Raw genomic sequence first — 26,207 nt, 5'->3', positions numbered from 1 at the left:
GATTTCAATTGTTCTTTTGATTGTTCTCTTCGTCGGGGCGATTCTTTTGGAAGTTGTGACTTGGGAAAACGACGCGATTGTTTCTTTCGACACACTCTCGAAAAATGACCAAGTATACCACACGCGTTACAAGTTGAATTGGCAGCTGGACACGGGCGATCCCCATGAGGGTAAGCAAATCCACAATTATAACACATAGCTTCAGCTGGTCTTCTCTCCACTTGATTAAGTTGTACATCTTTAAATTTTTCTTCCATCCCACTGGCTTGGGCTATACTGGTTTCAGATTTGCGACCATCGATCAACATATCTTTCAGTGAATAATTGCTTTCTTTCAACGCTTTCTTACGCAGTCTTGAAGATGTCCCATTGCACACAATTTGCATTTTTATCTCAAATTCAACATCAGTGAACTCACAATGCTTTGCTAATCTTCTCAAGCGTGTGTGAAATTCATCTATTGTTTCATTATCTTGTTGCGCTGCTTGTCTAAACATATATGTTTGGTAAATACGATTTTTCTCCGGTTCGAAATATGCAGTGAGAGCGTTGACAGCTGCTTCGTAATCTTTCTCATCTCCTGTGTCTGGCAGTGTTTTAAATATTTCGTGAACTTCAGGCCCAGCTTGGTACAGTAGAAGTGCTCTTTGACGTGCAGTATCCTTCACATTTGTAGCGACTAAATATGTTTTAAAACGTTGAATCCATTGTGTCCATCGAGCGCTTGTATTCGTTGGATCAGCCTTCGGTTCGAACAAAGGCATTGGCTGTAAGCCATTCATTGTAAAAATTTTTTGTCCTCGTCGCCAATGTAATAATTAAACACACTCTGATTTCATATTTTATACTTTATATTTTAAACTACAAAACGTCCCCCAAACTTTAACACGCTTCCTCCTCCTATATCTCTCGTCCCCATGCTCCCGCCTAATAACGTCAATCATTACACTCGCGTGTTTTTTCTTTGTTTTAAACCGATGCACACTAAAGCATTGTATAGTTTAAACCCCTTGCAAAGTTTGTTTGTCATGCTCGTATGTTTAAGCGCTCACGGGAGTGGATAGTTTTGCTTATAGCTGATGCTTCAACACAGATATACAAATAAGGGGCCCTTTTCACTCGTATTTCTTCATAGTTTGGAAGCGAACAGTTAAATCCAACTGGTTAGAAGCCTATACTGTAGGTACGAAAATTGAAACTCAAGGAACGGTGACAGAATATTATGCAATAGTCTAGGCATCACATTGCATGTTACATGAAAAAGTTTTGATATCATATGCCAAACAAACTAGCGAAAATGTTCCCTGAAGAGACGACTCGTGTGTTTAATTCCGATCCTATACAATTTAGCAGGTCGCATTTTCGTCGCGTCGAATGCATTCAAATGAATAGATAATGAGCTGATAAGCCTCTTTAAGCTTCACTATCATCCTGTTATCTATTGTTTGAATTGCATTCGACGCGACCAAAATACGACGTTTAAGCCTTAGTGCTTTTCTTTCGAAGATAGCGAACGATTCTTTCTAATAAATGAAAAACGGATTATTGGTAAGTGAATATTCAAGAAATGTACATGCAGAAATTCAAACCTATTAACATGATGGAAGGCCTATATGTCTAGATCTTTGTTGATCGAGTTTCTAGACCATTTCGATCATTTTTACACTCGCCTTCCACATAAATTTGTCAAAAACCATAGTTCTCGAACTAAATCACGCCCCTGCAAGGCCCTATACGATGCTTTTGTCTTTACAATACCAACATTTGTAAACAGCATAAAAGCGTCTGCGAATTATTATAGAAAAGGTAATATGATCTTGTATCTTGCCGTGTATACGACCTTAAATTTGAGCGAAATATAAAGCTCAACGAGTTACTGTGTATATAATATAACACAATTCAGACCACAAGGTCATTTCGTTGCAAAGTTTTCATGAAATTCAAATGAGAAAAGTTTGTAGGTAATGAGAATACGTTAAAAGTTTCCAATAAAGAAATCTCTATCAAAGCAGTTTACAAGCTTATTACACAGGCCCATATGCAGAAAGTTGCATTTGAAATGCAATTTCGCACGGACTAACCTGAACGCATAGTCACAATTGCTTCAAAATTTAAGGTTTTTCCCTCCGAATTCTCGCTGTAAATGATATGAAATGCAAGTATGAGTCACAGAGAACGTTTTATGGCACAAAAAGCGACAAAAATCGGTCCATGTTGTAGCAAGCAGCAAAGCTGATTCAAATTCAACACAGAGCGTTGATCCATTGCGGCCGGAGTACATTTAGAAATCGGTTGCTTTTAAATACCTGTAGATCGAGACTTAGCCATAAAAAGCTCTAACAAGATCGGCGACCTGTTAGTTGATATTGAAACGTTCGCTTCTTTTGAGCTTGTGGATTTGTTCCCAGAATGTTGTTAAACACGTCTTGCTCTTACAATAAAATGTTAAGAATTGCTTGTTGTGGTCAAAACACGCCAGACACGCGCTCTAAATTCTGAAAACAAATTCTGAAGCTCAGGCTCTCATTAGTCGCAGTTGACTGGAAATAAATGCTATTGTTTTAAGGTGAAGTAGAACTTTCGTAATTTGCATGTTTTACAACAAATTCAAAAGAAAGAATTCAAGACTCGTTTATTTTAAGCAGTAAACAAGATCATGGATATCAGCCACTATTTCATATTCGCCCACGCCAGGGTGTCTAAAAAAAAAACGCAACCACTTAAATATGCCAGAATAATAATATTGTTCGGGTTTGCACCACAGCTCAACTAAAATGACTTTTAGCATTTGAAATGAAGGATTAAGAGCCATTTTCAATTCCCAGAGGTGCTTATCTATTGCGCTTTAGAGCTGTATTAATGTCTTGCATATTTAAGTGGTTGCGTTTTTTTTGAGACACCCTGTAGAGCATTAATTTGGTTTTAACGTCTGCTTTCACAATCCAATTTTGTCAGATCCAATTAACTTCTGGCGTATGTTATTTATAAAGCCGTACTGTATTATCTATAGGCTATACGTTCACATAGTAGCGCACGAATTCATAGGTCCGTGTTAGAATTTGTCTGGCTTCCTTGTGTGAACACGTACAACAGGTCAAATTTCATCCAGGAATTCGCGAGCATCGTCATTCCAACTTCTACGACTTCACCACGACTTTTATCGATTCACAAAATATTTATGAAAAAAGATAGTCAGTTCTGTGGTAGACAAGCAATTATAAAAATTCATGTAAATATTTACTTTAACCCAGGTTTAAGCTAACCGGCTTTTGAAGCCAACGGGAGTTTGAGGAGACAGAGATATACCCTAAAACTAATGTCATGTGAATCCAGCATAGCATAAACGGGGACTCAAATTGCAAAGGTGGATCCAACGAAAAACAACCCTTTAAGTTAATTATATAATCATCTGGGTTGAATTTTGGAATTTTAGCTTCAACAGTATTTTCCGAAAAGATCACAAAAAATATTTATGCGCGCCCTAACAGGTACTCCCCCACTCCGACGGCCCTGGATATAGATCGCTACCTTTGCAAAGAAAGATCCGCACTTTGCTGGTCTTCAGCTTCAAGGCCTACAGAGACAGGACGCCATTTGGCAACGCCGTGCATTTTTCAAAGTGCTTTACGCTCTATATGCTTATAAGTTTTTTTTATGCTCTTTGAACGTATTTATACAGTAGCTGTAATACACATAATAGTCTTTGCTACAGCTGGATACTCCCAATTAACTATCTGAAAATTTCCTGGTTATACAATTGTATTGTATTTTAGCATCAAATGTGATATAACAACTGCCTAACCTAGTCAGTCTAAACAAACTAAATGTGGCATGGCAACTGCCTAAACTATTATATCAACTCTCCTGAAGAAGGCCCTCAGGTCGAAACGTCGAGAAGTGTTTTGTTTACTTCAGGGAGTTGCTATACCACATTTGATGCTAAGTTGTTTGATGACGCTGCCACGCTGCTCCCTGGTTATATTGGAATGTGTTGTATTTTGTCAGGGCCGTAGCTAGACCGCTTAATTGGGGGGGTGTATATTCATATATTCATGTTTGTATACCGTAGGAACAATAGCATACAAAAGAAATCATTCGGGCATAAGACGAATATATGAATATGCACCCCCCCAATTAAGCTTCTAGCTACGGCCCTGTATTTTGTTAAATTCGTTGTTACGCATGGGCTCGCTACTTCATGCTGGTAAAAGTTAAATTCAAACATTTTACCCAATTCAAAGGCCGTTATGTTCGCCATCATTGTATTCTAAAAATCAAAAGTGCATGGTGAAAGTGGCGTGGGAATCATTGGAGCACTGGGGGCAATAACCCACACTATAGCCTTTGCTTACGGGGGCGAGCGAGGGCAATTCCATATTATTTCAATTTTCTGCTAAACTGGATTATACAGCTTATCATTCTAAAAAATGTATAATATGGGTTTAGATAAAATAATGTTCTACACGATTTATAATTTATATCTGTGAAAAACCGAAACCTGTGTAGATATTAAATCCGTCATACGGATGATCCGTTTCTAGTATAAGTCTGGACATTGTTGCAAATGGATGAACAACATGGAAAAATCGATTATTTTAAATAAATAATAGCTTGTTAAAGTAATGTTGTGTTTTCAATTAAGTCGCTTAGCAATAAGAACTCAAACACGCAATTGTTAAGGTTTGCGGGTGCTAATATAGCTACCCGGCCTACCCCGTAGCGTTTACTATAAGAATCGAGGAGTTCTTTAGGCTGGGAAAATCGACTTTTTGTACAGGAAGAGTAAACACGCGCTTTTGGATATTATAGGATAAGTTACTGATTAAGACAGACTGTTTTAACGTTGATTGTATATACGAAGTCAGTAACCGGTACGTATACAAGTAAATATTTAGAAATGAAATCTTACATTCATGGTTTCGTCGAGTTTCGATGCAACAGTTTCCTAGTAGAAGGATAACTGATTCTGAAATCATCCCTTTTCCAGAAATTTACAAGTATCGGCGTTAAAATTATGCGATATCCATTCGATCGTGTGAAAAAGATTTGTTGGTTAACTGCTATATTTCTTCAAATACGACAAGCCTTTCTCGTCCAAGGCAGAAGCTTGAACGATAGTTTGGAGGGGGGGGGGGGATTTATAGATATATGCATGCATAGCCTGAATCTAACCCTGTATTTTCGTTATGAGCAGAACCGTTGAATTGCTAAAATATTTTGTTTGAAGAATGGACGAATTGCGCTTTAGACTAATTTTTGATCGAATTAATAAGACGAAGTTCTAATTAAAAAGAGTGTACTTAAGTTAGTCCAAATGCAAAGCTGTGAAATTTTTTTATAATACGGAAAATATCCATGCAAAGTTGGTATATTTTGCATACTTTTGTATTACGTGTGGAAATGTGTAGCTAAATTAGTTGCAAACTTCTGTCGTAATACAAAAGTATACAAAAATTATCAACTTCGCATAGCTATATATTTTCCGAAATTTACCACAATTCGCAGCCAAACTTGGCAGTTCTACTAATTTTAATAAGCTGCTCTTTCAGAAAATTTCCTTTTTAGCGCTGAGATAAGAAGTCTATATAAAGCACAAGTCATCCATTATTAATCATAACATGTAAATTTCGCCACACTTCAAGATAACGGAAGGCTTATAATTTTATGTTAATGACAAAGCATAAGATACTTATAGCCACTGGGCACGACCAATTGTAATAGTAGCTGTGCTGATCTTTACGAAATTAATTTGTTTTAGGACTGAAACGTTTCTAGCAAACGGCTGTTCAAATGAATCGAAAATTCATCGTAAAATATTTATAAACATGCATGCATATTAGTGTATTTTCTGTTTTATCGTGTGCGCAGAGCGTCAAAACAAGAAACAATACGAAAAGAACTTCAAAGCGCTCGTATAGAAACATATTGCGGAAAATAATTTTAGTCGACAGCTATCATAACTAGAAATTTTAAAAGCACTCAAACCAGTGGTGCGGCGAATCTGAAATTTATCTTATGCCATTTAGTTAAATTACTTTATAAATTGATTGTGTTTAGTTACATCAAACTAAAAAATATCAGCATAGCCATAGCTGTACGAAATCATCGGCTGCCTACGATAACTACATTATCTAACTACATTATCTATAACTACATTATCTAAGTACATTATCTAAGTACATTGTCTAACCACATTACCTAACTACATTATCTAACTGCATTAATAAAATCGGTATGGATAAGATAGATAAGATATAATGTCGTCATAAATATTGATTACATCACAATTTCTACATTATCTTCAGTCTTATATTTTGCTTATTGATTATAATTATTTTCATTTTAAGGGAAATGAACTAAAACAGCAATGAGTCTCATTGGTCACACATTAAGATTCTTTACTGCTCTAATAACACTCGTAATTGCTTTGGAGAACACGATCGCCAGTGTAAACTTTTGTTACGATTCAAGTTTTGAAGGTAAGAGTGACCAATGCATTGCCAAAATTTTCTTATTATAAAGCAACCGCCTTTAAGGTGGCTCCCTACAATTTTTTAAAATATTGAAAACTTGTGGTTTTGATTTAAGATTTTAGCACGAGATATCTTGCTAAGGAAAAGAAATTTCCCAGATATATTAACCAACATTCTAACAGTCGAAAATTGTTTTTGAGTATCACGTCATTACCGTTGTTATGGTAACAATGGCGATTCAATATGGCCGTCATTTTAACTATTCAGCCTTTGTAAGGGAGAACCTGTTGATTTTTTTGTCATCACACCGGCATTACATATTATTCACCTCATTGCCAATCATTATTCTGACCAGTTATAATAGCATGGTAAAGGATATTTAGCTTTCTGCCTAATAGACACGCTGAACTGGTCAAACAACATCATGGTGACTGTTGTGAGGCCAGTCGGGACAACTCTATAATCCTTATTACCGTTTCATCTCGATACTACCTTTGCCCCATTCTTCGGCTCCACCTCGTATCAGCCAGCGGGCGTTACATTATTGTTTCCAACATTTTGTGATAAGGAAGAATTTATTTTAGAAACAAAGAATAGCTAAGTATTAAACTCCTCGAATATATTTTTCTACAAACTTCAGGTTTCAGGCTAAATACAACAATTCACTCAACCGCATTCGTCTATGATTGGGTTGACTGTGCTGGGGAGTGCCTCAAAGAACCGTGTTGTAGATCTATCAACTTTAAGAAGGAATTCATCCCAGAAAATTCAGAAAATTACAATTGCGAAATGTTGCATAATGTCATTACCGATCAATCCAAGCACTTATTGGAACCAAATTCATCCTACGATTACGTATTTTTTCATAACCCAAAAAAGGTAAAATATTCTTAAACATTAGGTATTGTTGACTGAAACAATCACTCGAGCGCAACCTTTGAGGTGAGGGCTATTTCAGATATGTCAGAGCACCTCGTTACCAGGCCTCCAAGTCGTACGCCGCCAGAACATCGAATATGGCGACCAGACATGAAGATATAAAGCGAAGCTTGTAAATAAACCGGCCGTTATTTAAAACTTTATAAACAGTGTTTGTAATTGTAGGACAAGCGAGAAAGTAGCGTCTGTAGCGACGACAAATAACCTCGCCATCTCGTGTTCTCATCCAACAAATAAATTCTCGAAGCATTCCTTTCAGCATAACATTGCTTTTATCTAGCAGCCTTATCTTCGTTATTCGCAATTCGAGCCTCTTTGCCTTTCGACGTAAAATAAAATAATTGTGCTCCCGAACTGTCCGTTTGTAATACAACGCGCTAATATCGCATATCATTAACATTCCAAAAGTTGCTCCCCCACTGATGGAATGTGTTGCTGCGCGGAATATATGCGCAGAACGGACTTTACCTCATCTTTAAAAATACGTTACGTTTATATGCAAATTTAGTATAAGAGAAGACTTTGTAGTTTAACTTTTTCCCACAATAAAATTCATTCAGAATAATTAATACAAGTACATAATTGTATACTTAACAGTATATAAGGATAAACTTACTGTTCCTGCTGTCACTTGCCAGCCTAGCCGCTGTGCGTATATATATATATATATATATATATATATTTATATATATATATATATATATATATATATCTGCCAGAAAATTACTCTGAGGCACCGGAAGCAATCAAAGGGGGGGGGGGGGTGGTTGTAGCATAACAGGTAAGACACTTTAATTTATTGTCCTTATTCAATTATTGAAAATTATATGAACAAACAGCAACAAACTAGACAATCTTAACTTGGAAAAGTTATAGATTGGTAAGATTTGTACATTCTATGCACATGAGCATATATAGAGCAGGCTCCCACCGGCACCCTTGAATTTACTTGTGTTAGTTACTCGGAAAGTGATTAATTTGGAGCTAATAAACATCTGTCCGAATTTTCTGGCTCAAATAACTGAAGAAAAGCAATTATATTTATTTATTCAATGAGCAACATATACATTTGTTAAAACTCATTACACCATTAAGTACTGTGTTAAATTTAATTAGAAAAGTCTAACCCCTTTGTGGGGCTTAGGAGTTTTTCAAGGTGTAAGCAGAAATGTCATTTTGTTCACAAACATATTAGAGGGTTTAGCGTCTGCTCGCCTCTAGAAAGATTTGGAATGTTAAGACTCTCGGAAACACATTTTACTGCATCCTGTTGCCAATTTTCCCCTGATTGAGGTTAGTTATTTGCTGACAAAATATGACTGTTACCTTGAGAAAGGGGTTAGACCTTTCTAATTAACTCAGTAATTCCAAAGTAATCACTTTCAGAGTAACTAACACAAGTAAATTCAAGGGTGCCGGGGGGAGCCTGGTCTAAATATGCTCATGGGCATAGAATGTACGAATCTTACCAGTCTAACTTTTCCAAGTTAAGATTGTCTAGTTTGTTGCTGTTTGTTCATATAATTTTCAATAATTGAATAAGGACAGACTTAGTAAACTAAAGTGTCTTACCTGTTATGCTACCCCCCCCCCCCCCCATTGCTTCCGGTGCCTCGGAGTAATTTCTGGCAGATATATATATATATATATATATATATATATATATATATATATATATATATACACATATCGGCTAGGCTGGCAAGTGACAGCAGGAACAGTAAGTTTATCCTTATATACTATTAAGTATACAATTATGTACTTGTATTAATTATTCTGAAATGAATTTTACTGTGGGAAAAAATTAAACTACAAAGTCTACTCATAAATACTAAAATTGCATATACACTTTAAGCATTTTTAAGGATTTTTAAAGTATACACTCCTCATGTCTGGTCGCCATATTGGATATTATGGCCGCGTACGACTTAGAGGGCTTGTAACGAGGTGCTCTGACGTATCTGAAATAGCCTTCACCCATCTTTGAAGCCGAATTTAAGCCGGCCATTGAAGGTCCGGAGCTAAAAACACCGTATAAAAAGCGCCGCTTTCGGCACAGTAAAAAGTAGTTTAATATCGAAAATATTTTGTAAAATTTCCTTCCAAAAATTGGCTTGTATTAATTTTTAATTTGTTTTTAATTTCAGAAATACAATATAAGTTGCCTAGATAAAAAAGGTAAGTATTGGTGAAATACATCATAAAGATAACTTTGGTGAAAAATGGGAGAAAAAAAATCAGATTTTTTTGCCAGAATTAGTAGTCAACGAATTTTAAATACGTCAAATGATGTGGACAAGTTTTCTTGGGATCAAATTTTCCTCTCGTATGAGCTAAATATATCATAGATTGTATTTAACTACATTCAGTTACGAAATCGTGTGTAGGCGAGAACGTTTATCGCACTGTTTCATTGAAGGCCTAGGGTAGGGATGAAGGCGAAATGTGTTTCGAGAGAATACGAGATATTTTTCGAGAAAAAAGACCAGAAATGTTATAAACTGATGTCTTGGAATGTTAATGAAACTGATGTAAATATTCCGCCGGACACAGCGAAAATGAGAAAAGGAGATTTACTGGGTGATGTTAAAACTTATCCGCATGCATGCAGTGGTGCACGAACGTGATGCATGTCTCACGTCCGCGTCTCACGTAAGGTGAGGCATTGATCAAGCCAAAACGCGCTGGGAGTTTATATATATTAAAGAATATCAAAAGGTATAAAGGTATAAAGGTATGAGTGGAAGGTCAAAAATTTAAAATCACTAACGATTGCAACGATTTCTTGATTGACACAGTGTGCAAAATGGCTCTCGGGATGGAAAATGGCAATATTAATGATAGTCAAATCACGGCCTCAAGTGAACATAAAAGTACAAGTCTTTGGGCGGTTTTTGGAAGATTGAATTTTACACCAGGAAATGGGAAAACAGGGGAGGCATGGTCATCAAAAAACAACGATCTGAATCAGTGGCTTCAGGTTGATTTCCAAAGATCTACTCTGGTCACAGGAATCAGTACACAAGGACGCGAAAATAAAGGACAGTTTGTTAAGAATTACACAGTTTCTTTCAGCCAAAATGGGTATAATTTTCAGAATTACACACGAAAAGGAGCAGTCAAGGTTTTTCCAATACTTATCTTTCGCAAATAATTTATGTTGACTTATTGACATTAAATGATAACGAGGAATTTTTGCACAGAGTTGCGGCGAACAAGAAAACAATGCGTTCTTCAACAGGAAAAAGGAATTATAAGCAGCCATGTTACATGAAGTGCAATTTCTCGGATACCAGCTACCTATGATTCTCTATTAATTCTACTGATTGCATGAAAATAACCTAGGCGAAAACCTTAAATACAGGCTCTATATAAGATCTAAAGCCCCATTTAAACTAAACTCAATTTATTGGCACGACAAAGATAAATTTAGTACCCGTACCCAATTTTATTAGTGTTCAGGCCACTAATACAAAGGCCGAGAACGGATAAAGTTAATACGGATACCCATTTTAGACGTGCCGTGCCAAGTAATTGAGTGCAGAGTAAACGGGCTTTGAAACTGTTTAAGCCCTGTTTACACTCCATTTATTGGCACGGCACTGCTAAAATAATTACCCGTGCCAATTTTATCAGCGCTCGGTCTTTGTACAGGCACCCTAAACTCTTAAACTGGGCACGGGTACTAATCTTAGCTGGTTCGTGCCCATAAATTGGCTGTACTGTATAGGGGTCTATAATTTTAATAATCAATGTTATGTGAACATGGATGTTTGGCGTTGTACTTTTAAAATTATGTGAGAAAATCCTGTCAGTAATAATTGATTTCCGTCAATAGACCTTTCTTATAATGACGTCAAACGCGGAAAGTCTGATGATACACGGAATTTGATTGGCTCCACAAAACTATCGAGCTAATCAAACTTCGTGTAAGATCAGACTTTCCGCGTTTGACGTCATTATGAAAAAGGTCTATTAGTTGCGACTTCACAGTCTACTAATGTTATAAAAACATCAGGGTTTTCTTTTTCCAAGATTGATGAATTTCCCCGAGAAATGCAATGACTATGCTAGGTTAACACTTCCCCCAAGAAATAACGTTTAATACCCGGATGGGTAATTTTGGCGCGTGATGGCGTGAGTGCAACTTCTGGCTGCAGCAAGTTGCAAATGCCCAATCTCTTCCCACGGCCAAAGCTCTGGGACAATCCAAACCTTCCGCCAGAAATCCTACAACATTCCAGCGGCGTGAACGACCAATCAGAATCATTTTTGATTTTGATTATCCCAGAGCTTTCGTTCTTCGCAAGAGGGAATCGCAGTTTCGGGGAATGAGATTGGGCAAATGCTCAATTATTCCATTTTCCATTTTGCTAATAATTATAATTTGATGTAAAGATAGATATTACAGCAGCCTCAAGTATTTTTTAATGTCTTCAGGTATTTAAAGGCAACACAGACAAAAATTCCATTGTCCATAACATGGTGATTCCTCATATTTCTGCTCGGTTTATTCGCATTCATCCAACGGCCTGGAATAAACATATCTCAATGAGAGTTGAATTTTATGGATGTCCCGCTACATAAATATTGGAAAAAGGAAACCCCTTTGTACGGTAATGTGCTTGTATGTTTTCTTGTGTTTTTCATAGTAATATTTAAACGACATTTTTTCTATATACATGTCTGCAGTAGTTTAGGCAATGTTCGCTTAAGGGTACAATTGAGAAGAATAAAACGTGATCCCTATTACGATACCTGTTAACAATCGAATTCTTCTGATAGGCATAATTATTTGGTTTACTAAATTTGATATTATATCACATGGACATTTTTCATTTCATAGAACAATGCATACTGCATACTTCAGGATCATATACATACGATAAGTAAGGTAAATAAGTGAGGTAAATAAGTGAGGTAAATAAGTAAGGTCAATAAGTAAGGTAAATAAGTAAGGTAAATAAGTAAGGTAAATAAGTCAGGTAAATAAGTAAGGTAAATAATTAAGGTTAATAAGTAATGTAAATAAGTAAGGTAAACAATTAAGGTCAATAAATAAGGTAAATAAGTAATGTAGATGAGTAAGGTAATTAGATAAAAAGTGTATTGCAGCTATTAAATATTTCAAAGATTCAGAATTTTTCGTTTTCATTTAAATTCCTTTTTTAATTTTATTGCAACATGTAATCCCAACAATACTTTTTAGTTCATTTGTGGGATAGAAAATGTTTAAAATACGTATACCGCATTTAGTATGTCAGTGGTGACGTAGATAAGCGGGCAACCTCGTTCTTAAATTTGTCACAATATGCCCGCCGCTGCCCAGAATATAATGTAATTAACACGATTCAAAACGCCCTTCTTGCAGACACCTCTTGTTTCAGTTTGTTCAAAATAGGGAGCTGTTGCATCCTATTCATCGTAACCGTAATCCCGCTTACGCTGTTAAAGTTATATGATCACAGAACCCTGGGTACAAGGCTGCGATCACAATTTGAATTTTAAATTTAGAATCCTAAGTATTAAATAATTTTTAACAAATTATACCATGAAACCACTCAGTGTTAGCCTAATCATAACCTTCATAAATAGTAACGTGGTTATAATAAAATTATAATAAGTAATAACAGACTTGTTTTGTTCGGTGTTTTGAGCATGCGACAATTTAATATGCCCCCACAACCGTTTCCCACCAAACCTAAATTCAACGCTCACAGCTTACTTTTATAAAAAATTTAATATATATTGAACAACATCGTCAACAAGGAATGTGTTACATAAAGTCAATATATATATATATATATATATATATATATATATATATATATATATATATATATATATATATATATATATATATATATATATATATATATATACCAAATTTTTACTCGTGTCATCCCAAACACACGAAAACCAACATCCCTTACAGCCTGACTCGTCGCATATGTTGTTTTGTGTCAGACCACAAATCAAAACAAAACGACTCCCGAACTCGAAAAATTCCTGTTACAACAAAACTACCCTAAAAACCTCATCACAAATAGAATAGAGATAGCAACCTCTCTACCATCTACTCTAAATATATTGGAGTTTAATCTGTTCTTCACACGACCAAATCATGGCGACACCTGAAGAGAGTTCGCCTCCAAATCTTCCTAATTTTCGATGGTGATGCATGTCGTTGAACTTTTCCCTCGGCATGCGTATTTTGTAGTTTATATAGCATATTTTGTTTTAGAATATTAAGAATAATTTTCCTCTTAATCATTTATGCATATCATTTTTCGGTTTTTAAGAAAAAATCTCACGGGTGAACTCATTATCATATTTGAGTTTATTCGTTCCACGTATTTGGCACCTTTACAATTACTTAATTTTAAATAAAATTAATTAAAAAATAAATAATTAATAAGTCTAACTTCAAATTATGGCGCAGTATTTTGGTCACATGTATCGATCTGTAATTCTCCATAGTTCTCCATATCACCTGCGTATTTCGTATTTTCACAAGTACTTACATGAATGTTGTGTAAGAAGAACCATTTTTTTTAGGCAATTAATTGCTACATGCACTTGGGGGGGGGGTTGTTCAAAAAGGTTGATAAAGATTGGGAAATTTGGGACGAGAGCAAACTCTATGATCTCATCACCGAAACGGGGATAAGGCATAAATCAAGTGCGAGGCTATCTCGAATTTATCTCGAATTTTCCATACGCGTCTGATCTATAATTAACCACCTGAAAATTTCCTGGTTGCAATTGTATTGCATTTTGTTAAATTCGTTGTTATATGGGCTCGCTACCCAAGACAAAAGTTAAATTCAAACATTCTACCAAATTCGGAGGCCGTTATGTTCGCCATTATTGTATTTACAATATTACTAAAAATCTAAAATGGTGAAAGTGGCGTGGGAATCATTGGAGCACCGGGGGCAATAATCCACACTATAGCCTTTGCTTACGCGGGCGAGCGAGGGCAATTCCATATCATTTCAATTTTCTGCTAAACTGGATTATAAAGCTAATTATTCGGAAAAATGTATAATATGGGTTTAGATAAAATATGTTCTACACGATTTATAATTTATATCTGTGAAAAACCGAAACCTGTGTAGATGTTAAATCCGTCAAACGGATGATCCGTTTCTAGTATAACTCGGGCCATTGTTGCAAGTGGATGAACAACATTATGCAAAAATCGATGATTTTAAATAAATAATAGCTTGTTAAAGTAATGTGATGTTTTCAATTAAGTCGTTTAGCAATAAGAACTCAAACACGCAATTGTTAAGGTTTCCGGGTGCTAATAGCTTCCCCGTAGCGTTTACTATAAGAATCGAGGAGTTCTTTTAGCTGAGAAAATCGACTTTTTGCACCGGAAGAGTAAACACGCGCATTTGGATATTATAGGATAAGGTACTGATTAAGAAAGACTGTTTTTACGTTGACTGTATCCAAAGACAATAACCGGTACGTATACAAGTAAATATTCAGAAATGAAACCTTACATTCATGGTTTCGTTGAGTTTCGATGCAACAGTTTCCTAGTAGAAGGATAACTGATTCTGAAATCATCCCATCAAGCTTGAACGATAGTTGGGGGAGTATTTATTGATATATGCATGGCCTGAATCTCACGCTGTATTTTCGCTATGAGCCGAACCATTGAAATGCTAAAATATTTTGTATGAAGAATGGACGAGTTGCGCCTTAGACTCGAAGTAATAAGACGAAGTAGCAATAGAAAGAGTGTACTTGAGTTAGTGCAAATGCAAACCTGTGAAATTTGTTAAAATACGGAAAATATAGCCATGCAGAGTTGGTATATTTTGCATACTTTTGTATTACGTGTGGTAATGTGTAACTAAATTAGTTGAAAACTCCTGTCGCATTACAAAAGTATACAAAAATCGTCAACTTCGCATTGCTATATTTTCTGAAATTTACAACAATTCGCAGCCAAACTTGGCATTTCTACTAATTTTAGTAAGCTTCTCTTTCAGAAAAGTTCCTCTTTATCGCTGAGATAAGAAATTAGTCTATATAAAGCGCAAGTCATCCATTATTAATAAAAAACATGTAAATTTCGCCACACTTCAATATAACGGTAGGCTTATAATTTTATGTAGAATGAAAACGCGTAAGATAATTATATCCACTGGGCACGACTAGTCGTAATAGAAGCTATACTCATTGGTACGAAATAAATTTGTTTTAGGACTAAATATAATTGCAGCAAACGGCGGTTCTAATGAATCGAAAATTCTTCGTAAAATATTTATAAACATGCATGCATATTAGTGTATTTTCTTGTTTGATCGTGTGCGCAGAGCGTCAAAACAAGAAACAATAGTCAATACGAAAAGAACTTCAAAGCGCTCGTGGGAACATAACACGGAAATAAATTTTAGTCGAAAGCTATCATAAGAAATTTTAAAGATGATGTAAAGTCCGTTCTACGCATATATTCCGCGCAGAAACACAATCCAGGGGGAACAACTTTTGGAACGTTAATGATATGCGATCAGTATTAGCGCGTTGTATTACAAACGGACAGTTCGGGAGCACAATTATTTATTTTTATTTTATGTCGCAAGGCGAAGAGGCTCGAATTGCGAGTGACGAAGATAAGGCTGCTAGATAAAAGCAATATTATGCTGAAAGGAATCATTATTCGTCAAGAATTCATTTGATGAATGAGGACCCGAGATGGCGAGGCTATTTGTCTTCGCTACAGACGCTACTTTCTCGTTTGTCCTACAATTACAAAAATATAAAGTTTTAAGTAACGGTTTATTTACAATCTCCGCTTTATATATCTTCTTCAAAATATAATATTTTCTTCAAAATATAAAGAAAATAAGCATATTCATTACAGTCGGTCGAGCGAGAACGGAGAAGAAAATATGAAAATTAAAACGACACATAAGTCAAGTAAAGATTATAATTATAACAAACGTAAACAAACATTGTTATGCGCAGAATATATGCACAAAACGGACCTTAAATCATCTTTAAAAGCATTAAAACCAGGGGCGTGGCGAACCTGAAAACTTTATCTTATGCAGTTTAGTTAAATTACTTTATAAATTGATTGTTTTCATGTAGTTATATCAATAACTCCAAAATATTAGTATAGCCATAGCTCTATGAAATCATCGGGCTGGCTACGATAACTACATTATCTAACTACATTATCAACCTACATTATCTAACTACATTATCTAGCTACATTATCTAACTATATTTTCTAAATACATTAATAAAATCGGTATTTTTAGATAAGTTACTTAGATACCTTTAGGCCGAATAACATAATGTCGGTACAATTATTGATTACATCACAATTTCTACATTATCTTCTGTCTGATATTTTTCTTTTATTGATAATATTTTTATTTTAAAGGAAATTAACTAAAACAGCAATGAGGCTCATTGGTCATACATTAAGATTCTTTACTGCTCTAATAACACTCTTAATTTCTTTGGAGAACACGGTCGCCAGTGTTAACTTTTGTTATGATTCAAGTTTTGAAGGTAAGAGTGACCAATGCATGGCCAACATTTCATGATTATAAAGCAACCGCCTTTAAGGAAGAACCTGTTGATTTTTTGTCATCACACCGGCATATCATTATTCACCTCATTTCCATGCAGTCATTTTTCCGGCCAGTTATGATGACATGATAAGGGCGCTATAGCTTTCCGGTCAATAGACACGCTTATAACTGGTCAAACAAGTGAAACAACATCATGGTGACTGTTGTGAAGCTGATCAGGACAACTTTATAATCCTTATTACCGTGACTTTTCATTATCGTCTCCAACATTTTGTGATATCGATAACGAAGAATTTATTTTAGAAACAAAGAACAATAGCGTAGCCAACCCGACAATTTAGTCATGCTATGTCAATATTTTGGTGTTCATTGACTGTGAAAACAATGAATTTCTAAAGAAATGAATACTGATAATAACATAAAATTTGCATAGCATGACTAAATCGTAAGGATGGCTACGCCAATGACAAAGAATAGCATTAAACTCCTCGAATATATTTTTCGACAAACTTCAGGTTTCAGGCTAAATACAGCAATTCACTCAACCGCACTTGTCTATGATTGGGTTGACTGTGCTGGGGAGTGCCTCAAAGAACCGTGTTGCAGATCTATCAACTTTAAGAAGGAATTTATCTCAGAAAATTCAAGAAATTACACTTGCGAGATGTTGCATAATGTCATTACCGTTCCATCCAAGCACTTATTGGAACCAAATTCATCCTACGATTACATATTTTTTCATAACCCGAGAAAGGTAAAATATTCTTATGCATTCGTTATTGTTTCAGTAAACACTATGCACTGAAACAACACTGAAACAACAACTCGAGCGCCATCTTTGAAGCGGAATTAAAGGTTCTCGAGACAGTAAAAATTAGTTTCAATATCGAAAATATTTTGCAAAATTTCCTAGCAAAAATTGGCTTGTATTTATTTAATTTAAATTGCTTTTAATTTCAGAAATTCAATATAAGTTGCCTAGATCAAAAAGGTAAGTACTGGTGAAATATATCATAAAGATAACTTTGGTGAAAATGGGGAGAAAAAAAATCAATTTTTTTTGCCAGAATTAGCAGTCAAAGAATTTTAAATACGTCAAATCATCTGGACAAGTTTTCTTGGGACCAAATTTTCCTCTCGTATGAGCTTAATAATCTACCGTAGATTGTATTTAAACTACATTCAGCTATGAAATCGTGTGTAGGCGAGAACGTTTTTCGCACTGTTTCATTGGAGACCTAGGGTAGGGATGAAGGCGAAATAAATTTCGAGAAATTATGGGGATATTTTTCGAGAAAAAAGACCAGAAATTTTATAAACTAGCTAATGTCTTCAAATATTAATGAGACTAATGTAAATATACCGCTGGGTACAGCGAAAATCTTTGTTTTTGTGACAAAAATTATTGAAATGTCACGGTCATTTCTCGATCAGTTGTAATCTGACAGCAATATTACAGCTCAGCAAAAAATTAGTAGAAATCTGTTGACAAAAACTATAAGAGATAAAATAAGCAACGGATTTTTTTGGTTTATTTTCCCTGTGTATATAATTTATAGACTACAGTACAAGTGATGTCATGCCGACTGAAAAGCAAAACAACTCTTTAACTTGGCACACATGCATGACATGGATAGTAAAATACCTACTAGAAATACATGCATACAGCAACCCCTCGCTATTTTAAACGAAGCAAAACATTTCGTGCGCTACCCTGACCTAACCGGCTTTCTACGCTAATATTATGAAATAACTCGTGCAAATTTTTCGAAAACAAAGACAGTCGTAAAGGTGAACAGAAATCACCTGTTTGCATGCTGCATTACGTTGCAGCTAAAGTGAGTTTTAAACTTTTCTATAGCTAAACCTTCAAAACATCAAAACGGCACATATAATTATAATAACCATACAAGCACTAAAAGTCGAATGTTGTTTTTCGATTATTTATTTTATTCAATGATTTTAGCGACTATATAAGCTGCAAAGTGATATTCGTTTTATCAAAACTCTGAAGTACACTTTTGAGAACTCTTTTTAAAGTTTAAGCGATGATGTAAAGCCTCAAACGGTCGGTTAGCTCCTTGTAAAACGACATACCAAGCTCGAACTTGTAAACATAACAATGCATTCTTACAGCAGACACTGAATAATCAAAATATAGACACCTACCACTTCAAAGATTATAAACTACGAGTCGTTCCTATTTCACCAACTGTTTCTGTGCTGTGACGATCTTTAAATCTTTCATTACTGTTTTAATATTTGATTCCATGATTTCATTTTATATTTTTAAACAATAGTTTGCAAAATGACGGTTAAAATGCTGACGCTCTCATGCATGCTCTCTTTTTGTCTTAGTTAATCAGAAAGTTGTAGACGACAGTTCTTTCTTCGTTCAAATTTCGCGCATGCGCACAACTACCATGACCATTGAACGTCCATGACATTTGGGCCATAGAGATTATAAATAACACTAGAGGGGTCATCGAGGAGAAATTGGGGAGCGCGTTAATGGGGGGCAAATCCAAGTCCCGGATGTTCACTCATTCACGATGCCCGAGGCCAAAATATGTCATTTTAAACGAGTTTTTTCTATCTCTAAATGTTTTTTTTCCCTAAAATATCATTTCAGGATGTCTAAGGTAGTAAAACCAGTTTTAAAAAACTGTTTTTTGCTTAAAAAAACGGCAAAGCGACCTAAAAAATGAATATATATATTTTTAAAATTGTTGCTAACGTGGTTGCTAAGGACGCATTGATCTAGCCAATCAGCGCTTGGTTTAGCATCCGGGACTTGAATTTGCCCCCCATTATCGCGCTCCCTTTTTTGACTGATGTTTCCGATACCAATGCCCCTCTAGTGTTATTTATAATCTCTATGATTTGGACAACTTTGGATTCGCCTTTGTTGTGTCAGAATACCCGCGTGTAATTCTTAATCTCCGGGCGGGATTAATACCCTCGCACGGCGCTTCGCGCCGGCTCGGAGATAAAGGTATTACAATGCGAGCTGCAGCGTTTTTTAAGATAAACCTTTACATGATGGCAATGCCGAAGGCGAAAAATATTTAAACCGGAGTTTGCAAGTGTTTTTCCGTTTACGATGCTGAACGGAATCCTTTCCTTTTCAAGTATTCCTGTTTAACCCCTATTAAACATCTATTGCATGGCAGAAGATATAAAGAATAGTGTTCTGTACTAACACAAATTAATGCAGAACTCAGATGCAAACTCAAATGCATTCGAATTCGACTTTTTAATTTCGGCCCAGCTTCAGGTAGGCATGCAAGACCTTTATCTGAATAAATGAAACCATTTCAGTCATCAGGTGTGAAAATTATATAATCTGACAGTCACTTTTCAATAATTTTTGTCCCAAAAACATAAATTTTGCACAAATCAGAGAGAGAGAAAATAAAATATATTTCCAAAACTTGAGACGAAATAGTTGGGAAAAAACTAAATTTTTACCTGAGTTTGTGTCGACCTTTTCCATATTTCCCCGACGAAAGTAGCCGAACAGATTAATGAAAACACCACAAAAACGCCTCAATTGAAAGGCAAAACTTCCTAACATGACTACGATAACAACGATGAAACCAAGCTTGAAGGTATCGCAAAATATGTAGAACAAAGGCGAAAAACGGTACAAATATTTTTTTATACAAAATAAGCCTCGTTTCCATGTATTGCGAAGGCGCGGTCACTAAGTTTCGTGATTGGTCTATATATAGCAGTGACACATATTAGAGGAATACGAGAAAAAATATAGAGGTATGAGCGTGGGGTCAAAAATTTTTAATCACTAACGAATACAACGATTTGTTAATTGACACAGCGTGCAAAATGGCTCTCGGCATGGAAAATGGTAATATTAATGATAATCAAATCACGGCTTCAAATGAACATAATATAAATCATCGGGCTGCTAATGGAAGATTGAATTTTACACCACGAGATGGAAGAACAGGAGCTTGGTCATCAGGGAAACAAAATCTTAATCAGTGGCTTCAGGTTGATTTCCAAAGATCTACTCTGGTCACAGCCATCAGTACCCAAGGACGCAGCGATAAAGATCAATTTGTTAAAAATTACACCGTTTCATTCAGCCAAGATGGGCATAATTTTCATGATTACACACAAAAAGGAGCAAACAAGGTATCTCCAATACTTATCTTTTGCAAATAATTTCTTTAGAAATTGACATTAAATTTTTGGGATGCGAAAATTTAACGAAAAATGTTGCATAGAGTCGTAGCGAACAAGTAGACAATACGTTCTTGAACACAAGAAAGAAAGTACAGGAAGCCCTGTTGCATTCCCAGTTGTATAAAAAAATTCAAATGTAGTGATGTAGTGAAGGCTGTCGGAGAGTATACAGTGTGTGTCAAAAAAATTCGAATCCAACTTTTACAAGCTGCTGTGCATAAAATATTAAAGTAAACGATATAATTTTATATGACAACAAAGATCAGCTTATTTAGTTTACGATTATACCGTTCTTATATCGACAAAAACTGGCCGAGTTATCGTCTTTTAAAAATTGCTGCTCGAAATAAAATTTTTCTGCCGATGGGAATTCGAAATGAGACCTCCAGACAAAGAAAATGCAAATTTAATTAATTGTGTTCTTTAAACTTCTATCGTTGAATATTGAATAAGTAGAATTTTTGCGATAAATTTGCGTTTTAGTCTTCAGTAATGATTAGATTTTAAAGCCCTTTGGGACTAATTTTCAATAAAAACAAACGTCAATTTCCTATCGGCGGAAAATGATGATTTTTATGAATTTTTTTTCTTGAACCAGTACTTCTTCATTCTTCAACTAAATTACACGTACAACGTGTCATTTGAAAGAGAAATAAATGAACTTAACAATGGTGTAAAAATCAACCAAATTTGTCAAATACATTTTGCATTATTACACGCAAAATTTCGATTCAAATTTTTTTGATACACCCTGTATAACTGCCTAATTATCTATTAATTTTCATGATTGCATGAAAATAACCTAGACGAAAACTTTACAAACAAGCTCTATAAAAGGTCTAAAGCTACGTTTAAATTACGCTCAATTTATTGGCACGGCAAGGATAAAATTAGTACCCTTACCCGGTTTTATTAGTGGTCAAGCCACTAATACAAGGCCGAGCACGGATAAAGTTAATACGCCGATACCCATTTCAGCCGTGCCGTGCAAATAAAACTATTGTGGTGTAAACGGGCTTTAAAAAAAGGTTTGAAGCTTTTTAAGCCAGGTTTACACTTCACGGTCCATTTATTGGCACGGCACGACTAAAATAGCTACGCGTGGCAATTTCATCAGCGCTCGGTCTTAGTATTGGTAGCCTAAACACTAATAAAACTGGGCACGGGTACCAATTTTAGCTGTGTCGTACTAATTGGCTGAACTGTAAACGGGTCCATACTTTTAATAATCAATGTTATGTGAACATGGATGTTTCGGTTTGAACTTTTAAAATAAAGTGAGAAAATCCTGTCAGCAATAATTTATTTTCATCAATTAGATGCGACTGCACAGTCCAATAATGTTATAAAAACATCCAGAGTTTTTTTCTATCCCAAGATTGGTAAAATTTCCTGAGAAATGCCAAGCATAATTATAATTATGTTACATTAATCCCTTCCCCCAAGAACTAACGTCTAATATCCGCACGATGGGTAATTTTGGTGCGTGATGCTGTCAGCAACTTCTGGCGCTGCAGCAAGTTGCAAATGCCCAATCTCTTCCCACGGCCAAACCTCTGGGATAATCCAAGCCTTCTCCCAGAAATTCTGGTTTCCTTTTTTTATTGGGATTGTATTGCGTTACAACATTCCAGCGGCGTGAACGACCAATCAGAATCATTTTTGATTATCCCAGAGTCTTCGTTCCTCGACTGAGGAAACCGCAGTTTTGGGGAATGAGATTAGGCGAATGCTTAATAATTCCATTTTCCATTTTGATAATAATTATTGCAACCTAAAGTTATATTACAGCAGTCTCAAGTATTTTTTAATGTCTTCAGGAATTTGATGGGAACAGTGACAGGAATTCAATCGTCCAAAACCCCCTTATTCCACCTATTTCTGCTCGGTTCATTCGCATTCATCCAACGTCTTCGTTTGGTCATATGTCGATGAGAGTAGAATTTTATGGATGTCCCGCTACATAAATATTGCACACCCCTTTGCACGGTAATATGCTGGTCTGTTTTCTTGTGTTTTATGTAATAATATGTAGACGACTGATTTTTTCAATATACATGTCTCCAGTTGTTGAGGCAATGTTACACAAACTTGTTTAGGCAAGGTTCATTTAAAGGCAAATGTGACGAGGGTAAAACGTGATCCCTATTACAATAAATGCTAATAATCGAATTTTTTCAATAGGCATTTTTAGTTTAGTAAATTTAATATTATATCACATGGACATTTTTTATTTCATAGAACAATGCATGCCACATATGCTTCAGGATCATATGTACGATAATTAAGATAAATAAGTAAGATAAATAAGTGAGGTAAACAAGTAAGATAAATAAGTAAGATAGATAAGTAAGATGAATGAGTAAGATTAATAAATAAGATAAATAAGTAAGATAAATAAGTAAGGTAAAGTAGTAAGATAAATAAGTATGGTAAATAAGCAAGGTAAATAAGTAAGGTAAACAAGTGAAATTAATAAGTTAGGTAAATAGGTAAGGTAAATAAGTAGGGTAAATAAGTAAAAAAAGTGTATCGTATGTAAAATTGCAGAGAGTGATTAAAATTAAATCAAGTGATTAAAAACCCTTTTTCGACCTTCCCGAGTTTTTAATTTGCAATTCCCATACTGGGCCTGTTGAGAATATTGCATTGTGACTTCGAATTTGCTTTTGTAAATCGCTCTAAATTGATAAATTAAAGGTTTGGTGGAAAACACGGACTGCAGTCTGCGGACTCTAGAGTGTTCTCTTCACTTATAGACAATAATTATTTAGATTAAAATTTACTTTGCATCAAATGAGGTATAACAACTGGTAGTTTAGCATTAAATGTGGTATAACAACTGGTGTTTGAAGACGCTGCCACGCTGCTCCTTGGTTAAATTAAAATATATTTATATTAAAATTATTATTAGAAATAACAATTGGACACATATTTGAGGCATATTACACAGTATTAAATTACTGTTAAGTATTTCAAAGTTTCAGAGCTTTTTCGCTCTTATTTATATTCCTATTTATTTTACTCTTAAATTAATTTTATTCTAAAATGTAATCCCAACCATACTTTTTAGTTAGCTTGTGGGTTAGAAAATTTTCTAAAATACCTCATTTGACACGTCAGTGATGACGTAGATAAGCGGGCAGCCTCATTCTTAAATTTGTCATAATAAGCCAGCCGCTGCCCGGAATATTTAACGATTACTTGCGGAAGGCGGATATTTGTTTTAGTATTTTTACACAAGTGAATTGACACAAGAACTGCATTTGTTCGCTTATCTCTTTGTAAGAGACGTCCACAAAACGGCTAACCCCAATTTTGAAATTTGTTATAATTGTTCACCTGAAAGTAAATATAACAGCATAATACGTCAAATTTGACCAATCGGAATGCAGGATTTGGAATATTCACTTGTGCAAAAACACTAAAAGTTATTTAACACGATTCAAAACGCCCTTCGTGGAGACGCTTTTGTTTCAGTTCGTTCAAAATAGGAAGCTGTTGCATCCTATTCGGAATAACTGTAATGCCGCTTACGCTGTTAAAGTTCTATGATCACAGCACCCTGGGTACAAGGTTATGATCACAGTTTGAATTTTAAATTTACAATCTTTAACTAATTTGTAACAAATTATACGGCGAAAGAACTCAGTGTTGATCATGATTTATAACCCCGATAAATAGTAACGTGGCTATAAATAATAGACGTTTTTAGATCGGTGTTTTGTTGAGCGGGATAGGCATACGCATGCAGTGGTTAATGATTATGCTCCCACAAGCAAACCATTACACATTTTGCAATGACTGAATAGAACACTCATGATTCCGCAATCTAAAGTCCGCGTTTTCCACTAAACCTAAATTCAACGCTCACAGCTCTCTTTTGTATGTAATATGTGTTGTGCAACATCGTCAACCGTTACAGTCCACGTTTTCCACCAAACCTAAATTCAACGCTCACAATTGTCTGAAATGAATGTCTGAAATTTGGAGGTTTGTGGAATAAACATTCCGACCAGGAATTATGGGAAACAGATTCAACACTGTTCGAGATAATATTCTTATCAAATTTTCGATAGAAACATGTAGGTTGTATGTTCCCGACCTAATGATGCACTAGCGACGTAGACGTATGTCGCGTTGCAAAAAGTTTGACACGACCAACCAAACCGAAATTATCACTTTGACCCGTCATAAAAATATTCCATGTACAGTACTGTCTAGAAATTTCCTAAAACTGCGGGTGCTGCTCGGTTTCGGTCGATCGACAGAAACGGCAGACGACCGCAAGGAAAAAAATACAATCGTGTTTGCCGTTCGCTTTCCAACGGAATGCTATGAAGAGATGAGAACGACAACACAATGATCATATCGAAAACATCTTATGAAATGTCTGTCAGACCGATTTCCAATTTTAAGTGGTCCATCACTGGGTTGGATTCAATTAGAGAACAACAGAAAATGCTCAGTAGCAAATGCTTAGTAAATGTCAACTGACCAATGTAACCAATATCAGCTGTAGCGAATTAAAAGAAGATTATGTTACAAAAGACAGAAATTATTGTTAAATTTGTCAAAATCTAAAGAACGAAAACTCTAAAAGTAAAAACGCAGCTAGTTGTCATAGCGACGCAATTTTTTGAACAAACAGTGCAAGAGTCATGATATCAAAGCTTGTTATCATATTTATATTAGCTCCTAATTATTAACAGAGCCCTGAAGCGGTAACATGGAAACTGGGTTGCTGTATATCTTGAGAAAATGGGATTCAGTTCTAATAACTAGGATTTCGACCCTTTTAAAGGTTGTTTACAATCAATCAGTGTGGTTTTTCTTATAAAAGTCCATTCGGGACTGGAATTTTTCAAAAATTCGAAGTGGGAAATGGGTTTGGGACGTATTAACAACATCCAATAGTTAACATAAGGCACCTCAACTAATTATTATATTTCATGCAAATTGGACTTTACTGAACTAAGGTAGTGCGTCATTATTGCAGGTGGCAGTAACTTCTATAAGT

General features: G+C 35.3%; 2 protein-coding genes across 4 annotated transcripts; both read left to right on the top strand.

Moving 5' to 3' along the window:
* Positions 1-1,446: 1,446 nt before the first annotated feature.
* On the top strand, positions 1,447-12,347 carry LOC114534745 (lactadherin-like). Of its 3 annotated transcripts, none has more exons than XM_028556216.1 (7): positions 1,447-1,548; positions 6,348-6,479; positions 7,114-7,352; positions 9,560-9,590; positions 10,211-10,536; positions 11,853-12,028; positions 12,259-12,347. In XM_028556216.1, exons 2-6 carry the CDS (start codon positions 6,368-6,370, stop codon positions 11,997-11,999), a joined length of 855 nt encoding a protein of 284 aa, XP_028412017.1. In that variant the 5' UTR covers positions 1,447-1,548; positions 6,348-6,367; the 3' UTR covers positions 12,000-12,028; positions 12,259-12,347. The 3 variants fall into 3 exon arrangements, with proteins under 3 accessions (XP_028412017.1, XP_028412021.1, XP_028412020.1); XM_028556220.1 differs by having other exon boundaries at positions 11,853-12,023; positions 12,259-12,320; XM_028556219.1 differs by lacking the exon at positions 1,447-1,548 and adding an exon at positions 4,793-4,871.
* A 4,496-nt stretch (positions 12,348-16,843) lies between these two features.
* On the top strand, positions 16,844-23,404 carry LOC114534735 (EGF-like repeat and discoidin I-like domain-containing protein 3). The gene is made up of 5 exons (XM_028556202.1): positions 16,844-16,955; positions 17,494-17,732; positions 17,939-17,969; positions 20,817-21,136; positions 23,008-23,404. The coding sequence occupies exons 1-5, from the start codon at positions 16,844-16,846 to the stop codon at positions 23,152-23,154; spliced, it is 849 nt and encodes a 282-aa protein (XP_028412003.1). The 3' UTR covers positions 23,155-23,404.
* Positions 23,405-26,207: the final 2,803 nt, after the last annotated feature.

Source organism: Dendronephthya gigantea, unplaced genomic scaffold, assembly GCF_004324835.1.
Source record: "Dendronephthya gigantea isolate DGI-Jeju-01 unplaced genomic scaffold, DenGig_1.0 000105F, whole genome shotgun sequence".
In the NCBI taxonomy this organism is placed as follows: Eukaryota; Metazoa; Cnidaria; class Anthozoa; order Malacalcyonacea; family Nephtheidae; genus Dendronephthya; species Dendronephthya gigantea.
This window is presented reverse-complemented; position numbering and strand designations above follow the sequence as displayed.

Bases quoted from the DNA above. Each gene is read 5' to 3' on its own strand.
- LOC114534735 (XM_028556202.1), top strand. From the start codon at position 16,844: ATGAGGCTCATTGGTCATACATTAAGATTCTTTACTGCTCTAATAACA. The intron at 17,733-17,938 runs GTAAAATATTCT...TTTTAATTTCAG, and splicing joins TTTTTCATAACCCGAGAAAG to AAATTCAATATAAGTTGCCT. The intron at 17,970-20,816 runs GTAAGTACTGGT...TAATTGACACAG, and splicing joins AAGTTGCCTAGATCAAAAAG to CGTGCAAAATGGCTCTCGGC.
- LOC114534745 (XM_028556216.1), top strand. From the start codon at position 6,368: ATGAGTCTCATTGGTCACACATTAAGATTCTTTACTGCTCTAATAACA. The intron at 7,353-9,559 runs GTAAAATATTCT...TTTTAATTTCAG, and splicing joins TTTTTCATAACCCAAAAAAG to AAATACAATATAAGTTGCCT. The intron at 9,591-10,210 runs GTAAGTATTGGT...TGATTGACACAG, and splicing joins AAGTTGCCTAGATAAAAAAG to TGTGCAAAATGGCTCTCGGG.